The sequence below is a fragment of the Podarcis liolepis genome (assembly GCF_965112155.1).
Source record: "Podarcis liolepis genome assembly, chromosome: 3".
In the NCBI taxonomy this organism is placed as follows: Eukaryota; Metazoa; Chordata; class Lepidosauria; order Squamata; family Lacertidae; genus Podarcis; species Podarcis liolepis.
This window is the reverse complement of record NC_139557.1, coordinates 118,274,722-118,295,641: the sequence shown is the minus strand read 5'-3', so window position 1 is coordinate 118,295,641 and position 20,920 is coordinate 118,274,722. Positions and strand designations below refer to the sequence as shown.

Sequence of the window (20,920 nt, the reverse complement as noted above, 5' to 3'; positions counted from 1 at the left end):
GTGAGCCCATGTCTCCCAGGTCTCTAAATACCACACTGGTGCCGTTGACCTTAGTTCCATAGTCACCACTACCTAAAAGGCCCTCTGCCTGCGAGAGCCAGTGTGGTGTAGTGGTTAAGAGCGGTAGTCTCGTAATCTGGGGAACCGGGTTCGCGTCTCCGCTCCTCCACATGCAGCTGCTGGGTGACCTTGGGCCAGTCACACTTCTTTGAAGTCTCTCAGCCCCACTCACCTCACAGAGTGTTTGTTGTGGGGGAGGAAGGGAAAGGAGAATGTTAGCCGCTTTGAGACTCCTTAAAGGGAGTGAAAGGCGGGATATCAAATCCAAACTCTTCTTCTTCTTCTTCTTCTGTCACCCCTCCCAATGAAGGATCTGCCAAAAGGTCCTTGGGGCTGGACCTCCATGTCAGGGCTGAATGATGAGGGTAGAGATGCTCCTTCAGGTATACTTCCACAATGCGATCCTTGACTGGTCAGGAAGACTCCAGGGAGGAGAAAGAAATCAGCAGTGGAAAGGAGAAACAATGTTAGGAAACCAGGTTGGGGCAGGGATTCCAGAAACAACTGAACCAACCGTTTGCCAAATTTACTTCCGGATCTTCTGTTATGGTTGCCGGTGCACAGGGACATCGGAGGACAGCCAATGCTAGCCCTGCTCAAGATATTCTATAAATTGGGCAAAGTCGGTATGGCTTCATATAAGTAACAGTGACTTTATTTATTCAGCTAAGAGCTATCAGTTCCATATTTGCAGAGAGTCAATTAGATATTTAGGCATAATCATACCAACGGATATTACTGAATTAGTAGCATGTAATTTAAACAAAGTAATCGATGAGTTTTCTTTTCATATTAATAGATGGGAGCCATTTAACCTGCCCTTATGCGGAAGGGTTAATACTCTCAAATGAACATTATTCCCAGAATAATCTATAGTGTGAGTAGAATTCCAGGTCATATATGTAGTAAATATTTCCAGAAAAGGAATTCCTTAATTAGGAAATGTCTGTGGGGTTCTGCAACTCCAATAATATCCTTACTAAAAATGTAATTATCAATTAAAAAATGAGGATTTGGCATTCAAGAAGGATATTGACCAGAGGGGCAGAGGAGGGCTGTCTGATGATGAAGACTCTGAAAACCTCATATCGCTTAAGAGGCCGGGAGCCAGCGCTGTCCGAAGACACTTCCGGGTCACATGACCAGCGTGAAGGAGCTGCTCTGGCAAGGCAGCACCAGACCAGCACAACGCATGGAAATGCTGTTACCTTCCCTCTATAAAGCAATACCTATTTATCTACTTGCACTTAGGGGTGCTTTCGAACTGCTAGGTGGGCAGGAGCTGGGACCGAACGACGGGAGCTCACCCAGCCACGGGGATTCGAACCGCTGACCATGCGATCGGAAAGTCCTAGGCACTGAGGTTTTACCCACAGCACCACCCGCGTCCCTTTGTTTAAATTATATGCTACTAATTTGGTAATATCTATTGGTATGATTATACCTAAATATCCCTGTCAGGGAACTGCCATCAGAGCTAGAGGCGGAGGGAAGGCTCCAGAGGGATGCCGGAGAGGGTCCCAGTAGAGAGAGAGGCAGCCCATCTGCTGGGGAAGGAAATCAGTGTAACACCAGTGGAGAAGGGGGGCAGATGGGGGAATCGGAGAGGAGGCTCCAAGACTCCTCGCTGGAGACCAGCGGAGAGATTACGGGTACTCCGCTGCCCACACCCTCCCTGCGCAGAAGACTTCCGCGCAGGGAGAGTAGGAGGAGACTTGGCGTCAAAGAACTTCTTTGCTGGAAGAAGTTCAAGAAACGCCCACTGACAGATTCTGCCAGCGACTGAGACAGCCACGAAGCTAGAGGCTGTCCGGACAGAAAGAGTTCAACCCCAAGAATGACAGTGGCCAGGGTGGCTGGGTTGGCGGTGGAAACAAAAGGGGAGGTGCCACCACAATATGCTGACCTGAAGGAAGTCTTCAGCGAGAAGGAGGCGGATAGACTACCCCCCCATAGGCCCTTTGACTGCCAAATCAACTTACTCCCAGGGGCTCAGCTGCTGGTGGGTAAGCTGTATGCAATGTCTGACTGGGAGATGCAGGAGTTGCAGCAGTTTATTGACAAGAACCTGAAGAGGGGGTTCATAAGGGAATCAAAGGTGGTGGGGGGCAGTCCGGTGTTCTTTGTGGACAAAAAAGAGACTAATCAGCCTAGATTAGTCGTAGATTACCGGGCGTTAAACCTGGTATCAGAACCCGTGACCTTCCCAATGCCCAGGATTGACGACATTTTAACACGGGTGAGGCAGGGGAGAATTTTTACCAAGCTGGACCTCAGGGGAGTGTACAATTTGATTAGGGTAAGGGAGGGGGACGAATGAAAAACCACCGTGTTCACCCCCCTGGGGGCTTTTGAGTACTTAGTCATGCCATTTGGATTACAATCAGGCTCCGCCTGCTTTCAAGCATTCATGTACCACGTGTTGGGGCCCCTGCTGTACAAGAACTGTGTAGCCTTTTTGTACGATGTCTTAATCTATTCGGACAATGAGAAGCAACATGTCAGAGACGTCTGGGAAGTGCTAAAGAGACTGCAGAAGCACCAGTTGTGGGTTAAGCTGGAAAAATGCCAATTTCACGCCAGAGAGGTCGAGTTTCTGGGGTACAAGTTGTCAAACAAGGGCCTAGCTATGGACCCAAGCAAGGTGCAGGCAGTGCTGGATTGGAAGGCCCCCAAAACCCGGAAGGATGTGCAGAGGTTCCTAGGGTTCAGCAACTTCTACAGGAAGTTCATCAAGAACTTCGCCCACTAGACAGCTCCCATCACAGATTGTCTCAGTAGCAAAAAGAAGTTCACCTGGACAAAAAGTGCCCAGCAATCCTTTGAAAGACTGAAGAAGGCATTCGCTTCGGAAGAGCAGCTCCTGCACGTTGATCTGGAGAAGCCCATGAGGCTGGAGACCGACGCGTCCAACCGAGCCATTGGGGCGGTACTTTTGCAGCCAGGGGCCAAGCAGGGCTGGATGCCATGTGCCTTTTTCTCAAGGAAGCTGAGCAAGTCGGAGCAAAACTATACGGTGTATGACCGCAAACTGCTTGCGATCTATGCGGCGTTTCGCCGATGGAGACATCTGTTAATAGGGGCGCAGCACAAGATCCAGGTTTGTACTGATCACAAGAACTTGGAATACTGGAAGACCGCGCGAGTACTCAACCAGAGACAGATTCAATGGGCACAGGAGTTCTCCAAGTTTTCCTTCGCGATCCGATACGTGCCAGGAGAGGAAAACGTAAGAGCAGATGCTCTCTCCCGGAAGCTGGAGTACATGGAAGGAGAGGGACCGCCAGAGATCCGACACGTGATCCCCGAGGACCAATGGGTGTGTGGGGGAGCGTTGGTTGGGAAACGAGAACTGGCCGGGCTTACTAGAAACGACGTGTTCGCTCAAACTAAAATCAGGAAACTCCGAGACGGAAGGGAAAACCATGGAGGGTTTGAGGAAAAAGAAGGGCTGCTGTACTAAAAGGGGGCGCTGTATGTACCGGGGGAGACCTTGAGGGGGAAAGTACTCAAACAACTCCACGGCAACCCAACAGCTGGGCACTTTGGACAGCACAAAACCATGCTGCTCGTCACCAGGCAGTTCTGATGGCCAAGGACGAGGGAAGATGTATGGGAATATGTACGGGGCTGCCCCCGGAGGGTTACTGGAACCCTTACCCATGCCAAGAAGACCCTGGGAGGTGGTGTCCATTGATTTTATGACAGATTTGCCCAAGTCACGGGGAAAGACGGCAGTCATGGTAGTAGTCAATCTACTGATGAAGATGTGCCATTTCATAGCTTGCTCACATGCAGTGACGGCAGAGGAGACAGCCCGGTTGTTTGTGGATCACATCTTCAGGCTGCATGGGGCTCCCTCGAGGGTCATCTCAGATCGCGGGAAACAATTTACTTCCCGGTTCTGGAGGAAGCTCATGAGCTTGCTGCAGGTCGAGGTGGGATTCTCGACGGCGCGACACCCGGAAACCAATGGGCAAGCGGAAAGAGCGAACAGTATCCTCCAGCAATACCTACGCTGCTGCGTCAGCGAGAGACAGAACGATTGGGTAGAGAAACTAGCGCTGGCTGAATTTGCTTACAATAACGCTGAACATGTGTCCATGGGAATGAGCCCGTTCATGGCCAATTATGGGTGTCACCCCAGGGGCTTCCCGGGGAGGGGGGGAGGGAGGATGGCGTGTACCTGTGGCAGAGCAGTTTGTGGAAGAAATGGAGGCCTTGCACCAGCAATTCCAAATGCACTTGGAGCAGGCCAAGGAAGCCTACAAGAGGCAGGCAGACAAGCACCGTCGGGAGGGGGAGGCCATATGGGTGGGAGACCGAGTGTGGTTGTCAACCCAAGGGTTACCCCTAAACGGAGGGTGCAAGAAGTTGCAGCCAAGGCGGCTGGGACCTTTTGAGGTAACACAGCAGGTGAACCCTGTGGCATTCCAGCTCAAGTTGCCTGACAGCATGAAGATACATCCGGTGTTCCATAGGTCCCTACTCTCACCGTACAGGGATGGCGGGAATTTCTGGGGCGGGAGGGAGGAGTCACCACCCACCCGCGGGTAGAGGAGAGGGAACACCACAACCAAGCCACAGAAATACTCGATTCAAGGTGGCGAGGGCGCCAGGTGGAATACTTGGTAGCTTGGGAGGGAGAAGCTGGGTCAGAAAACACGTGGGTCCCCGCTGAGGCGATCAATGACAGGTATCTAGTGGAAGAATTCCACAGCCTGTTCCCAGATAAACCAAAACCACTAGTGAGATTCTGGGAGGAAGAATTTGGAACCACAGACGACAAAGAGGACTTTGTAGGTTTTACTGCCTCGAAACAGAGGGAGGGGAGGTGTCAGAGGGAGAAGAATCAGACTGGGAGGCCCACCCCACGGGAAGAGATCGGAGCGGGTGGGAAGCGGGTTTTGAATCCTCAGAGGATGGTGACAGCTCCTTCAGGGGATTCCCCGCATCATCGGCCGAGGAAAGGGACGAGGTTGGATCAGAATGTCGGGCCGGGGGTGGAGGGGGTCCTGGGGGGGAGGTGTATGTCAGGGAGCATTACAAGTCCCACCTCCTCCCTGGCACCTCCCTGAGTTCCTTCTTTCCTTCTCAAAATTCCAGAAAACACCTTTCAGAAAATTCTGACTCCTACTCAGAGTACACCCATAGAAATCAATAAACCTGATGTGCATTCAGCAGCATTAAATACCACTCTCAGTGACCTATGGGCACCCACAAGGCAGTGGCTCCTGAATAATCAGTTCCAGTTAGGTGATGGCTCCAGTCTGGGTTGAGTTCAGCCTATCCCACCCGTGTTCACATAACCAACTGGGCAGCGAAACCCAAGCTCTGCCTGGGTGCATGAAAATCATTAGCTGCTGTTATCTCCGCCTGGGACTCGGGGATGAGAACTTCAGTCAAGAGGGATCTTGAGCAGATATGATGCGTTTCCACTGGAGGAGGGTCATATTTAGTCATAAATGTTTTTTTTAAAAAATGAAAAAAATACATTTTAAATTTGCAGGTTAATATGTGTTTAATTAGATGATCATCTGAACAGACTGATCTGTGTTTCATTGCTTGCTTCACAAATGGATTGATCAGGCCCACTTCCACAAGCAAAGATCCAGAAGAATCAGCGTAGCAATCAGGCGTTCACACTTTTGGATGTGGGCTGCTCACTGATGTCACTCAAGGGCACAGCATTGTGCATTGAAGCCACAGTAAGCAGGAAGAGTTAGACCAGGCGGGCAGAGTTTGGTGAGTTCCTCCTGGCAGAACCCCCCTTTTCCTCTTACATTGATTATTGTCCTGAATAAAAGAAAGAAGGAAATCTCTAATTGATTGCAGTTTCATGAGCCTGGAGTCGGATTGCTCACCTTCAGGAAATGAGGGGGGATCAAAGAATTGTAGTGTTGGAAGGACTCAATGGAACATTTAAGGCCACCCTGCAATGCAGGAATCTATAGCAGAAAGGAAGAGGACATGCAGGCCCAGAAGAGCTCTCAGAGGAATTTGCAAGATCAATGCCGACATCCCCTGACCCATCCTGGATGTCAGGATGGGCCACAGGCAGTTTCTGACTTTGAGGACTCCATCACAGGCTAGCATAGATCTATTAAATTATTTCTCATCTACATCCTCAGATTGCAGTTGCTTTTCAATTCATTTCTCCAGTATTTCTAAGAGGCAGAATGAACTATCACCATTGTGTGTATCTGAAGAAGTGTACGTGCACACGAACAAACTTAGTTGGTCTCTAAGGTGCTACTGAAAGGAATTTTTTCATTTTGTCTTGACTACGGCAGACCAACACAGCTACCTACCTGTAACTATCAACATTGTTGGCATTCAAGAATTCCTCCCCTGGTTCAGGTCCTTAGGGACCATCAGGTTTCCAGCTCCGGTTATACTGCTGGATATTGTGATGTATTTTGGTACTTCAGGTGAGGTCTGGTGAGTGCAGAATGAAGTGGGACTCTTTGTTGCCAAATCACATATGCGTTCTTGCAGCACCAGCAGACTGCTGGCTCATCCTTATTTACTGAGGGTTGTCTTAACATTTTGGAAAATTAGATCAGAGCCGCCAGTTTTTACTGCCCATGGGAAGTGCAGCCTGCACAGTTTGCACCCATATGAACATCTGTGGCATCAAAATTCCCTGTGCACAGAGGAAAACCTTGAGGCTCTAATGCTTAAAAGAAGATGCAGAGCCTAGACGTGCTGCATCAAACTGAATCCAAATTTAGACATCTAAAAATAGGGTTACTATGTCCTGATTTATAAAGTGATTGACCACTATTTCCTTTAGCACAAACAAAGCCCTGCTTCTGCTTCCTCCAGTGAAGATGCAGAGTGTAGATCAGGAAATCAGGATTAAAAATGAGCAAAAATTCACACGTGAGTGGGACCAATCCTGGGTATCACTTACTCCTGCAGCAGCGTTCATTAGATCCACAGGCGGCGTTTGTAATCTCTCCAAAAGTACAGTTCGCAGTCATTGGGGCCTGGCAAAAACCTCCCGAGAATCTACACAATGGTAGTCCATCTGTGCAAAAGAGAGGGAATTAAATGGTCGTTATTTGAAAGGACTTCTTGTGCAAAATATAAACATTCATTTGACTGATGTTTTGTTTTAAGCATTGGAAGAGCACTTTAAAGTATGAGAGCCTGAGGTCCTGGACTAGGAAATGGGAGACTAGCCTTCAAATCCAGACTCATCATGAGACTCCCTGGGTGGCCTTGGGACAGTCACTCACTTTTAGCCTAATCTTCCTTGCATGATTGTTGTGAGGATTAAATTAAGAAGAACCATAGAAGCCACTTTGAGCTCCATTGAGAAGAACCTGGGATATAAATGCAATGAAAAAATATTCAAAGCCCTTCTGTAACAGCAAGTCAGTATTATTATATCCCATAATGCTTATGGGAAGATTGAGGCTGAGAGTAAAAGTGTGGTTATCCATAGGCCACCTGGTGAGCTCATGGTGGATTCTCACAGACTTGGATTGTCAGGCATGTGAGGTCAACATTATTTTTGTACTTCATGTGAGTTCTGGTGAGTGCAGAATGAAGTGGGAATCTTTGTTGCCAAATCATATTTGTGTTCCTTCAGCAGCAGCAGACTGCTGGCTCATCCTCACTTACTCAGCGCTGTCTTAACATTTTGGAGAGTTAGATCAAAGCCCCCATTTTTTACTTCCCATGGGAAGAGCAGGTTGCACAGTTTGCACCCATATGAACATCTGTAGTATCACAATTCCCTGTGCACAGATGAAAACCTTGAAGCTCTAATGCTTAAAAGAAGATGCAGAACCTAGATGTGCTGCATCAAAACTGAATCCAACTTTTTACTTCTAAAAATAAGATTAATATACCCTGAGCGTATTATCAGCTACTCTGATCCAGAAACTGATCAGTGATTATTTCCTTTAGCACAAGCAAAGCCCTGCATTGTCCAGTGAAGATGGAGAGTGTAGATCAGGAAAACAGGATTAAAAATAAGTAAACATTTGCACGAGTGGGACCACCAAGTCATGTATATAACTTACGCCTACAGCAGCGTTCATTAGGACCACAGGGGATGTTTGTAATCTCTCCAAAGGTACACTTCTTAGTGATTGGGGCCTGGCAAAATCCTCCCGAGTGTGTACAAAATGGAATTTCAGCTGTGCAAATGAGAGGGAATTAAATTGTCATTATTTGAAAGGACTTCTTGTGCAAAACAGAAATGTTAATTTGAAGGGCGTTTTGTTTTGAGCATTGGAAGAGCACTTTCAAGTATGAGAGCCTGAGGTCCTGGACTAGGAAATGGGAGACCAGCCTTCAAATGCAGCCTCATCATGAGGCTCACAGTGTCTCCTTGGGCCTCTCAGGGTTGTTGTGAGGATTAAATTAGGAAGAACCACAGAAGGCACCTTGAGCTCCATGGAGAAAAAGGTGGGAGATAATTGCAATGAGTAAATAAATATTCAAAGCCTTCTGTACCAGCAAGTCAGTATTATTATGTCCCATAATACTGATGGGGAGATTGAGGCTGAGAGTGAAAGCCTGGTTTACCCGAGGCCAGCTGGTGACCTCATGGTGGAGTTTTACAGATTTGGATTGTCAGGCATGGAAAGTCCTAATTTCACTGACATCATCAATTTAACATAGAATGGTTGATTTGGGGGGGGGGATCTTCTTTATAAATGGGGTTGCAGGTGGTGCTGTGGGGTAAACCGCTGAGCCTCTTGGGCTTGCCGATCGGAAGGTCGTCGTTCGAATCCCCATGATGGGGTGAGCTCCCTTTGCTCAGTCCCAGCTTCTGCCAACCTAGCAGTTCAAAAGCATGTCAAAGTGCAAGTTGATAAATAGGTACTGCTACTGCAGCAGAAAGGTAAACAGTGTTTCCGTGCGCTGCTCTGGTTTTGCCAGAAGCGGCTTAGTCATGCTGGCCACATGACCTGGAAAAATGTCTGCAGACAGATGAGGGCTCCCTCGGTCAGTAAAGCTAGCTGAGCACCCAACCCCAGAGTTGTTTGCGACTGGACTTAACTGCCAGGGGTCCTTTACCTTTACCCTTTTATATATATTTATTTACTACATATTTATCTTTTTTTGCAAAAACAAAACAACTCAGTAGATATCACTTACCATTGCAGCAGATTCCGTTGCTGCCACAGGAGATCCCCTTAATTTCTCCATTTTCACATTTTGTAGTTGCTGAATAATGGCAAGTTCCTCCTGCTAGTTCACATATAAATTGCCCTGTGTAAAAGAGAAGGGAAATAAATTCATTTCAAGGGGGCAAAGGGGTTGCCAACTACTTTTTTTCCAAACTAGAACCCTGCGTATTTAATGGGATGACCAACTTTTACAGGCTTCTGCTGCCTCTCAACCTGCTAACTACTGTTTCATTGGCCAGCATTAGCAAGGGTCAGATCGGTCCTCCTTCTCTGCAAACACTCCAGCTGATTCCTGAACCTTGTAAGGGGGCTGACACTCAGCTGCACCCAGCCACTTGGGTGGCACATAAATCATAACATTATGATGATGATTATTACTGCTCCTGGGATTTTTTCTGCACAGCTGAAAAGCCTATATCTTGCAGGTTGTTAGTGCAAGGAGAGAAAAATTAGCAGATAATGCACCCACAGACCCACATAACTGGCAACTATGTCATCCTTCATTCCATTCTACTGAAGGTTCCCCCTTTGCTTTCAACATCTGCCAATCAGAATTACTGCTGTTCTGAGCTTCAGAAATACCTTGCCACTTGCGCCCTCTCTGAGAATGGTTTTTTCTGTAATCTTCCCAGTAGTGTTGCCAATGTGTTTTGCTCCGCTCACACCCAAATGTGCTGGCTATAGTCATTCTCAGCTACCAGCCAGGTGAGGAGGGGGTAAGGCCCACCCATTTGGCTAGGGGCACCATCTCTTCATAGGGTATAATGATGGGGTCCTGAGGTGGCAACTGTGGGCATTCTTTAACAAAGAAACCTGCTGGGTTAGGTCTACAATGGAATCCTTCATCAGATATTTACTCTTCATAGATCCAAGACCTCTGGAATTAGAAAAGACTTGGGGATCATAGAATCATAGAGTTGGAAGAGACCACAAGGGCCATCGAGTCCAACCCCCTGCCAAGCAGGAAACACCATCAGAGCACTCCTGACATATGGTTGTCAAGCCTCTGCTTAAAGACCTCCAAAGAAGGAGACTCCACCACACGCCGTGGCAGCAAATTCCACTGTCGAACAGCTCTTACTGTCAGGAAGTTCTTCCTAATGTTTAGGTGGAATCTTCTTGTAGTTTTGATCCATTGCTCCGTGTCCGCCTCTCTGGAGCAGCAGAAAACAACCTTTCTCCCTCCTCTATGTGACATCCTTTTATATATTTGAACATGGCTATCATATCACCCCTTAACTTCCTCTTCTCCAGGCTAAACATGCCCAGCTCCCTTAGCCGTTCCTCATAAGGCATCGTTTCCAGGCCTTTGACCATTTTGGTTGCCCTCCTCTGGACACGTTCCAGTTTGTCAGTGTCCTTCTTGAACTGTGGTGCCCAGAACTGGACACAGTACTCCAGGTGAGGTCTGACCAGAGCAGAATACAGTGGCACTATTACTTCCCTTGATCTAGATGCAGCCCAGAATTGCATTGGCTTTTTTAGCTGCCGCATCACACTGTTGGCTCATGTCAAGTTTGTGGTTAACCAAGACTCCTAGATCCTTTTCACATGTACTGCTCTCAAGCCAGGTGTCACCCATCTTGTATTTGTGCCTCTCATTCTTTTTGCCCAAGTGCAATAGTTACATTTCTCCCTGTTAAAATTCATCTTGTTTGTTTTTGCCCAGTTCTCTAATCTGTCAAGGTGGTTTTGAAGTGTGATCCTGTCCTCTGGGGTGTTAGCCACCCCTCCCAGTTTGGTGTCATCTGCAAATTTGATCAGGATGCCCTTGAGTCCATCATCCAAGTCGTTGACAAAGATGTTGAATAAGACCGGGCCCAAGACAGAACCCTGTGGCACCCCACTAGTCACTCTTCTCCAGGATGAAGAGGAACCATTGATATTTGGGTCCTCTCTTTTCCCCTTTTTGAAAATAGGGACAACATTTGCCCTCCTCCAGTCTGCCAGGACTTCGCCTGTTCTCCAGGAATTCTCAAAGATGACTGCCAGTGGTTCTGAGATCACATCTGCCAGTTCTTTTAATACTCTTGGATGCAGTTCATCTGGCCCTGGAGACTTGAATACATCTAAACTAGCCAAGTATTCTTGTACTATCTCCTTAGTTATTCTGGGCTGTGTTTCCTCTGCTGAATCATTTGCTCCAAATTCTTCAGGTCGGGCATTGTTTTCTTTATCAGAGAAGACTGAGGCAAAGAAGGCATTGAGGAGTTCAGCCCTTTCTGTGTCCCCTGTTTGCATTTCACCATCTTCTCCTCTGAGTGACCCCACTGTTTCTTTGTTCTTCCTTTTGCTACGAACATACCCATAAAAGCCTTTTTTGTTGCTTTTAACTTCTCTAGCAAGCCTCCTTTCCGCTGTATAGTAAACTTCAGAAGAGCATGATCACTCACACCTAATGATCCTTCCACTTCTACCCCACTAACCAGGTCATCAACATTGGTTAGGACCAGATCTAAAATGGCTGTTCCTCTTGTTGCTTCTCCCACTTTCTGGACAATGAAGTTGTCTGCAAGGTCAGTGAGGAATCTGTTTGACCTTATGCTCTTGGCTGAGTTTGACATCCAACAAATATCTGGGTAATTGAAGTCCCCCATTACTACTTTCTCCCTTCCTTTTGCATGCTTGGCCATCTGTTCCAGTAAGGCATCATCTATGTCCTCCGTTTGGCTTGGGGATCTATAGTAAACTCCCACAATGAGGTCACTGTTATTCTTCTCTCCCTTAATTTTGACCCAAATGCTCTCACTTTGGCTTTGAGGTTCTAAATCTTGGATCTCTTCACAGGTATACACATCCCTGACATATAACGCCACTCCTCCTCCTTTCTTGTCTGGTCTGTTTCTCTGAAATAGATTGTATCCCTCCATTATTACATTCCAATCGTGGGACTTATCCCACCAGGTTTCAGTGATGCCTATTATGTCATATTTAGTTTGCTGTACCAAGAGCTCAAGCTCATCTTGTTTATTTCCCATGCTTTGTGCATTAGTGTACATTGAAGTCCATTAATCATTCCCCGGTGTCTCTTATTTAAGGATTTTTTCCTCCCACCGCTAGGTCTGCGTGCTGTTTGCTCCATTTCGTCTATGACATTTGGATGATCATCTTCATCAATTGATGGACTCCTACCTTCAGGAGCACTGTCTCCCTGCACACTAAATCTTCTAAACTCTCAGCAATATAAATGACCACCATGGAAGCTGCCTTGTGGCTCATTCAGCATCCTGAACATTCTGCTTTTGCAAAAGCCATGTATTCAATTTCAATTTCAATATTAAATATATTGTTAAATACTTTCCTCCTCCACCACCCTTTTTAAGCAGCCAGATAGAATAGGGAGCAGCTAATTCATGCTGTTGTTCCACCTACAGCAGTTTCTCAGGGTTTCCGGCAGGGGAAATACCTGGGATTGAAGCTGAGACCTTCTGCATTTCCAGGAGCTACTCCCTCCCTGTGCCCTCTTACCTGCAACAACATGGAAGAGGATGACGACCAGAGTAAAGCTCAGGTAGAGGAACCTCATGGCAGCAGTTTCCTCTGAGATCTCTGCCAAAGGGAAGGCACTCTAAGGCAGAAGGAAGTGGAGTTTGGATGGAACAAGGAGGTTCTCTCTACTTATAGTGTTGCAGTGCCAAATCCGGTAACTGTCAGCATAGCATCTGAACCCTCCAGGCCCCTTTCTCTTAAATCATCCTAAGCCATTTATTTATCTTGCACATCATCCTAAGATTTACCCACACAATCACCTTTCTCATATATTGACAATCTTTCCTGTGCTCCAGGCTACAAACAGGTATTCGTGCAACTCTCAGCATCCAAACTCTTCTCTCTTAACTCATCCTATGCAATTGATTCATCTTGGAGAACTTCCTAATATTTACCTGCAGAACAATCTTTCTCCTGCTCTTTTCTTTCCATATCAGTTAACATATTTCCTGCCATCTCACAAAAGCTGTTGCCAACTTCACAGAGCCTGGATAGAAAGGAAGTGGAATTTTGGGTAAGAGCTCGGCTGTAATGCAGTTTGATACAACCTCTTTGGGTTGGACTGTTCAGTTTGACTGCAGTTGCCATACCTACCAAGAAAGAATCTTTTCAGTGTGCTTTTCTCCTGGTCTGTACCTTTTTGGTTGCAGTTTGCTTAACATGCTTGCTATTGTGATGCATATAGTTTTATGTACATTGCCCCCATTATATGCTTCCCCCCATACCCACATAAATTAATTACTTTATCCCATCATTCATAAGCTATAAGCACAACCAAAAACAACACCCAGAAGATGAGAGGAGAAACCTGTTAGTAGAAACATTGTTTAAATTCTTTTGATCAGTTGTACTCTGCTTTTCCACACGCTAGCAAGGTAATGCTTAAGATTCTGCAAGGAAGGCTCAAGTAGTATGTGGACCGACAACTCCCAGAAGCGCAAGCTGGATTTAGAAGAGGCAGAGTAACCAGAGACCAAATTGCAAACATGCACTGGATTATGGAGAAAGCTAGAGAGTTGCAGAAAGACATCTACTTCTGCTTCATTGACTATGCAAAAGCCTCTGACTGTGTCGACCACAGCAAACTATGGCAAGTTCTTAAAGAAATGGGAGTGCCTCATCACCTCATCTGTCTCTCTGTGGGACAAGAAGCTACAGTTAGAACTGGATATGGAACAACTGATTAGTTCAAAATTGGGAAAGGAGTATGACAAGGCTGTATATTGTCTCCCTGCTTATTTAACTTATATGCAGAATTCATCATGCAGAAGGCTGGGCTGGATGAATCCATAGCCGGAATTAAAATTGCCGGAAGAAATATCAACAACCTCAGATATGCAGATGACACAACCTTGATGGCAGAAAGTGAGGAGGAATTAAAGAACCTTTTATTGAGGGTGAAAAAGGAGAGCGCAAAATATGGTCTGAAGCTCAACATCAAAAAAACGAAGATCATGGCCACTGGTCCCATCACCTCCTGGCAAATAGAAGGGGAAGAAATGGAGGCAGTTTTACTTTCTTGGGCTCCATGATCACTGCAGATGGTGACAGCAGCCACGAAATTAAAAGACACCTGCTTCTTGGGAGAAAAGCAATGACAAACCTTGACAGCATCTTAAAAAGTAGAGAATCACCTTGCCAACAAAGGTCCGTATAGTAAAAGCTATGGTTTTCCCAGTAGTGATGTATGGAAGTGAAAGCTGGACCATAAAGAAGGCCGATCGCCGAAGAATTGATGCTTTTGAATTATGGTGCTGGAGGAGACTCTTGAGAGTCCCATGGGCTGCAAGTAGATCAAACCTCTCCATTCTTAAGGAAATCAGCCGTGAGTGCTCACTGGAAGGAAAGATCGTGAAGCTGAGGCTCCAATACTTTGGCCACCTCATGAGAAGAGAAGACTCCCTGGAAAAGACCCTGATGTTGGGAAAGATGGAGGGCAGAAGGAGAAGGGGACGACAGAGGACGAGATGGTTGAACAGTGTTCTCGAAGCTACCAGCATGAGTTTGACCAAACTGCGGGAGGCAGTGGAAGACAGGAGTGCCTGGCGTGCTCTGGTCCATGGGATCACGAAGAGTCGGACACGACTAAACGACTCAACAACAACAACAACAACAACAACAACAACTCCTCTGCTTTTCAGTCAAAAGGCCCCCAGAGTAGCTTACATACAATTTAAAAACCAAAACAAAACATGGCACACAAGCAGAAAAGGACAGGAAAGGAAGATGAAAATGAAAACCAGATCTCCTTACCATTTCCTATACAATAAGCATTTTGCTTAACGTGCTTGTTTTTGTGTTACATGTAGTTTTATGTACATTTTATGACTCCATTATCCCCAAACAACCACATAAATTAATGACTTCATCCCATCGTTCCAAAGATATAAACAAGAAGAACAACAATTCTATTAAAAAAAAAAAAACAACACTCCAAAAATGTGTGGAGAAACCTGTTAGCAGAAACATTGTTTAAATTCGTTTGATCAGTTGTACTCTGCTTTTCAGCCAAAAACTTCCAGAGTGGCTTATGTACAATGCCTGGAAGTACATCAAGTATATATGCTTCTAGTGTTAATTAAACTGTTGCAAGCAACATTATTCAAACCCCATTGCAAATCAGGTTTACTCTCAATATTTAATGACTTTCAGCTGTTTGCAATGCGCAAATCAAGCAAAAGCAATTGATATAGCTCAACACAACACATGCTTCAAATGGTTCCCCCACATTCAACTGAAAATGCCTGAGTTGCCTTTTGTTTCCCTCTTCCCTCCCTGTTCTTTCCTCCTTGTGTGCCATTTTTTTAAAAAAGAGATTGCACATACACCACTTGGGAAGCCTTTCCCCCCTGAAAAACAGGGTATAAGTGATATAAACAAGTTAATAATAAATAAGGTTTCTACTAACAGGTGTCTTGTCACATCTTCTGATTTTGTTGACTAACTAAGAGAATACAGTGGTACCTCGGGTTAAGTACTTAAATTGTTCCGGAAGTCCATTCTTAACCTGAAACTGTTCTTAACCTGAAGCACCACTTTAGCTAATGGGGCCTCCTGCTGCTGCCATGCCGCCGGAGCACGATTTCTGTTCTCATCCTGAAGCAAAGTTCCTAAGATATACCTGAAGAACATCCTTTCTCAAACAATCACAATGTGTGCTGTACTTCGGGGGTGGTTTTTCCCATTCCATATCAATTAACAGATTTCCCGTCATCTCACAGAATCAGCTGCCACGTTCACAGTGCCTGGATGGAAAGGAAGCGTAATGTTGTTTAGGAGATTTGCTTTAATGCAGTCTGATGCAACCGCAATTGCAGTACAGTGGTACTTTGGTTCTCAAACTTAATTCGTTACGGAAGTCCATTCCAAAACCAAAGCGTTTCAGAACCAAGGCATGCATTCCCATAGAAAGTAATGAAAAATGATTTAATCCATTCCAAACTTCTAAAACAACCCCTAAAACAGCAATTTAACATGCATTTTACTAACTAACGAGACCGTTGATCCATAAAATGAAAACAATAAACAATGTACTGCAGTCACACAATCAGTCAATCAGTAGCTGAACTGGGTTATACCCAGTCACAAAAACAAAACGAAAAGAGCCACAAAAACCAAGACACTAAGTAAATAGCAAAAACAGCCAGACCTCATCGTAACACTCAAAACGGAAGTGCGGTACTCAAATTGGAAGCATAACAATCAAAACAGAATTTTGCACTCAAAACAAAGGTGTGGCAGTCAACACGGAAGCATAACACTCAAAACGAAGCACCTTTGGCTTCTGAAAAAGGATCGCAAACTGAACCTCTTACTTCCCTGGTTTGCAGCGTTTGGGTTCCAAGTTGTGAAAGACTATAGCCAGCACAGTTGGGTGTGAGCTGAGCAAGACACATTAGCAACACTACAGGGGAGAATCCAGAAAATACCATTCTCCGACAGGGCGCAAATGGCAAGGTATTTCTGAAGCTCGGAACAGCTGTAATTCTGATTGGCAGATGTTGGAAGCAAAGGGGAACCTTCAGTAGAATGGAAGGAAGGCTGACTCAATCGGCAGGTCTGTGGGTACATTATCTGCTCATTTTTCTCCCCTTCCATTAGCAACCTGTAAAATTTAGGTGGCAGCTGTTTTGAAAAGATCTAAGGAGCAGTAATAATAATAAACACAATTTTATTATTCAAAACCCACCCAACTGGCTGGGTGCAGCTGAGTGTCAGCCCCCTTACAAGGTTCAGGAGTCAGCTGGAGTATTTGTAGTGAAGGAGGACCAATCTGACCCTTGCTAATGTTGGCCTATTAAACAGTAGTTAGCAGGTTGAGAGGCAGCAGAAGCCTGTAAAAGTTGGTCATCCCATTAAATACGCAGGGTTCTAGTTAGGAAAAAAAGTAGTTGGCAACCCTTTTGCCCCCTTTAAATGATTTTATTTCCCTTCTCTTTTACACAGGGCAAGATTTGCTCTATGAACTACTTGAAGGAACTTGCCAATTCCCAGAATCTACAAACTGCACCTATGGAGAAATGACATGGGCCACCTGTGATAATAATGGAACCTGCTGTAGGAGTAACTGATATCCACTGAGTTGGTCCCACTCACATGTAAATGTTTGCTCATTTTTAATCCTGATTTCCTGATCTATACCTCCACAGGAGGAAGCAGAAGCAGGGTGTTGCTTGTGCTAAAGGAAATAGTGAGCAATGATTTTATAAATCAGTATAACTGATAATATACACAGTGCATATTAAACCTGTTTTCAGTAGTACGAACTGTGATTCCTTTCTTATGCTACAACTCTAGTTTCTTCATCTTCTTTTTAGCATCATAGCCTCAAGGTTTTCATCTGCCCACAAGGAGTTTTGGTACTGCCGATGTTCCTATGAATGCGAACTGTGCAGATTGCATTTCCCATGGGCAGTAAAAACTGGTGGCTCAGATCTAGCTGTACAAAATTTTAAGACAACCCTCTGTAAGTGAGCATGAGCCAGCTGTCTGCTGCTGCTGAAAGAACACAAATGTCATTTGGCAACAAAGAGTCCACTTTCCAGACCTCACCTGAAGTGCAAGAATACACCATAAAATCCAGCAGAATAGGAGCTAGAAACCTCACGGTCCCAAAGGACCTGAACCAGGGGTGCAACCATCATCAAGGAATACTAGGAAGGCTAACATGGTGATAGTTATTGCTGCATTTTAGAAATCTTTGAGAAATGAATAACTATTTTAAAAAGCAACTGCAATCCTAGGCTGCAGGTGAGAAATAATTTAATAGATCCATTGTTTTCTGTGGCCAATTCTGAACCCAGGTTTTTAGAAGGCAAACAACTGGTTTGAGTGTGTCCCAGGGCAGATGAGCTATAAGCCTCTGAAAACTTGTTGTTATTATTTGCAAAAGAGAAAAAGATGCAGTAAGTAAGGATAAAAGGTCCCTCCAAACTCAACAATTCTATGTAACATTGATGACTGCAGCATCAGTTAAATTGGGACTTCTGATCTTTGACAATCCAAATCTATGACCAGCTTGCTTTCCAGGACAAGGTGTCTATTGTGCTCTGTGCTATGGCAAGGCCAGGCAAAACTGGGGGATAAGGAAAGATGGGGTGAAGGGTGCAGTATGAGGAACACATCTCTAAAGTTGTTCCATGAAGGCAGGAGCTGAATTGGAGGTTTTACTCTGTAGCAGCAATTTCAGCCAAAAGGAGGCAGTGTGGTAAAGTGGTTAGAGTACTAGAACAGGTCCCTTCCCACCCTGAGTTTTTCATTTTCAAGATCCAGTTGACTAGATGAGAGAATTGTAGCTGTAGCCTTCTCGAATCAAAATCAAGTTCCATTTTTTAAAAAAATAGCTGTAAAATGTTCTTAAGCTTCAAAATTCTAACATTTTACAGCTGTTAAACCCAACTCTTCTTAGATTTCTTATTTAGGCAATATTGCTCTGATAAGGTATCCTTTGCTATGATTAGTTTCATCTTCACCACTACCTTGGAGCCGGGTGGCTGTCCATAGCAGAGTGGTGGATCTGAGTTCAAGATGATGATTGTTCCTACCTTGCTAGGTAGGACTGTTGGGATTCGCAGGATACTGGATAAGTCTGCAGGCTTCAACAGGATGATGCAATACTCTGCTGGGTCAGAGTGACTCAGCAGGAGTGTGATTAGTGTAATTGGCTATCACCTGTTTTAAAAAGGAAAGCCTGTTTAACAGGGGATGTGGTGGTTGTGCTGTAGTGTGGTGGTGCTGTGGTGGAGAGTATTCGTTTGTAAGTACTCTGTATGGACTGTTTCTTTTGTAAATGCCTGTATATAGCTCACATTAAAAAAGGACTGCACTGAAAAACCTGGTGGAGTCCTCAGAGTCAGCGGTTGCCAGTGGCCCATCCTGACATCCAGGATGGGCCAAGGGATGTTGGCACTGATCTTGCAAATTCCTCTGAGAGCTCTTCTGGGGCTGGGCCTTCATGTCCTCTTCCTTTCTGCTACAGATTCCAGCATTCCAGGGTGGCCTTAAATGTTCCTTTCAGTCTTTCCAGCACTATAATTCTTATCTCCTGAAGTTGAGCAATCTGACTCCAGGCTCATTTTCTTCCTTCTTTCTTTTATTCAGGACAATAATCAGTGTAAGAGGAAATGGGGGGTTCTGACAGGAGGAACTCACCAAATGCTGCCCGCCTGGTCTAAGTCTTCCTGCTTACTGTGGCTTCAATGCACAATGCTGTGCCCTTGAGTGACATCAGTGAGCAGCCCACATCCATAGGTGTGAACGCCTGATGGCTACGCTGATTCTTCTGGATCTTTGCTTGTGGAAGTGAGCCTGATCAATCCATTTGTGAAGCAAGCAATGAAACAAAGATCAGTCTGTTCAGATGATCATCTAATTAAACACATATTAACCTGCAAATTCAAAATTGTATCTTTTTCATTTTTTAAAAAAGCATCTATGACTAAATATGACCCTCCTCCGGTGGAAGTGCATCTTATCTGCCCAATATCCCTCTTATCCCCGGGTCCCAGGAGGAGATAACTGCAGCCAATGCTTTCCATGCACCCAGGCAGAGCTTGGGTTTCGCTGCCCAGCTGGTTATGTGAACACGGGTGGGATAGGCTGAACTCAACCCAGACTGGAGCCATGACCTAAATGGAGCTGATTATTCAGGAGCCACTGCCTTGTGGGTGCCAATAGGTCACTGAGAGTGGTATTTAATGCTGCTGAATGCACACCTGGTTTATTGATTTCCATGGGTGTTCTCTGAGTAGGACTTTGTATTTTTTATAGGGGCTTTTTTCAGAATTCCTTACTAGTTTCTAGACAGTCATAGGCAGCTGGACCAGTTCAGGGCCAGGAAGTGCGTGATGGAGCCGGGCCTCCCTGAATTCTTACTTTCATTCTCAACATTCCAAAAAACATGGACACCTATTAAACTGTTGCTGCTACAGTATAAAACCTCCTGTTCAGCCAGTTCCTTGACAGAGCAACTGTAGAGTTGTGTTCCTCAGAGTGCAACCTGCCACCCATCTTCCCTTGCCCCCCAGTTTTGATGGACCTTGTCATAGTTGAGAGCACAGGAGACACCTTCTCCTAGATAGCAAGATGGTCACTGATTTAGATGGATATTGAAATATACTCAGAGTCGCAAAGTGATTTCATGCTCTTTATTCAGCTCATAGTGGTGAGGAGGAATGAATGCAAGTCCCCTCCAAGTATCTGCTTTATATACATTATTTACACAATGGGCTGCACATGATTGGCTAATTCCGGAATTCTACTGTAAGCCAATCAGGTTGTGGATTCACTTCTATCTGGAGCATGATTGGGTGGTTCCTGCCAACCAGTCATACTGCTGCATTGTTCTAGGACCAATCAGACTGCTGCATTCTGAATCCTATTGTTCTAGGACCAATCAGACTGCTGCCTTTTGGATCCTATTGTTCTAGGACCAATCAGACTGCTGCAGTTTGGATCCTATTCAACTCAGTACATAACACCCCTCCCCTCTAAGTTCCAGTCCTGCCCAGGAGGTCGTATTCATAGTCCTCAAGGTACACCGGCAGCCTACGTGTGCGTTGTGGCCTGGGGTGTTCCCTGGTCTGGGGTTCAGGTTCTGGCTCGTGTTCCAAGGATGCTGGCTATGATGGGGCTGTTTGGTCTGGCGCAATCGGCTCGCTCAGTCGTGGTTCTGGTTCCGGTGTCCTTTCGGCCTCACGGGTCCTCTCTGTATTTTCTGA

The 20,920-nt window shown here is 45.5% G+C and overlaps 2 protein-coding genes across 4 annotated transcripts in view; one reads left to right on the top strand and one right to left on the bottom strand.

Annotated features, from left to right (window-relative positions):
* The window catches only part of LOC310702762 (uncharacterized protein), a 71,563-nt gene extending 58,696 nt beyond the window's left edge, over positions 1 to 12,867 (bottom strand). Inside the window, exons 1-4 of the mRNA XM_083494868.1 lie at positions 12,681 to 12,867; positions 9,181 to 9,294; positions 8,097 to 8,213; positions 6,977 to 7,093 (exon numbers count right to left, since the gene is read on the bottom strand). Coding sequence (XP_083350994.1) covers positions 6,977 to 7,093; positions 8,097 to 8,213; positions 9,181 to 9,294; positions 12,681 to 12,738 — 406 coding nt within the window. The 5' untranslated portion in view covers positions 12,739 to 12,867. The remainder of the gene's footprint in view (positions 1 to 6,976; positions 7,094 to 8,096; positions 8,214 to 9,180; positions 9,295 to 12,680) is intronic.
* The window catches only part of LOC310702760 (uncharacterized protein), a 151,042-nt gene extending 131,460 nt beyond the window's left edge, over positions 1 to 19,582 (top strand). For 2 of the 3 annotated variants that reach the window (XM_083494865.1, XM_083494864.1), the window contains exon 5: positions 12,273 to 12,359. In XM_083494865.1, the coding sequence (XP_083350991.1) occupies positions 12,273 to 12,316 (44 nt within the window). In that variant the 3' untranslated portion in view covers positions 12,317 to 12,359. Of the gene's footprint in view, positions 1 to 12,272; positions 12,360 to 19,301 lie in introns of those variants that run through there. The other variant, XM_083494863.1, reaches the window with a different exon arrangement.
* The last annotated feature ends 1,338 nt before the right edge of the window (positions 19,583 to 20,920 follow it).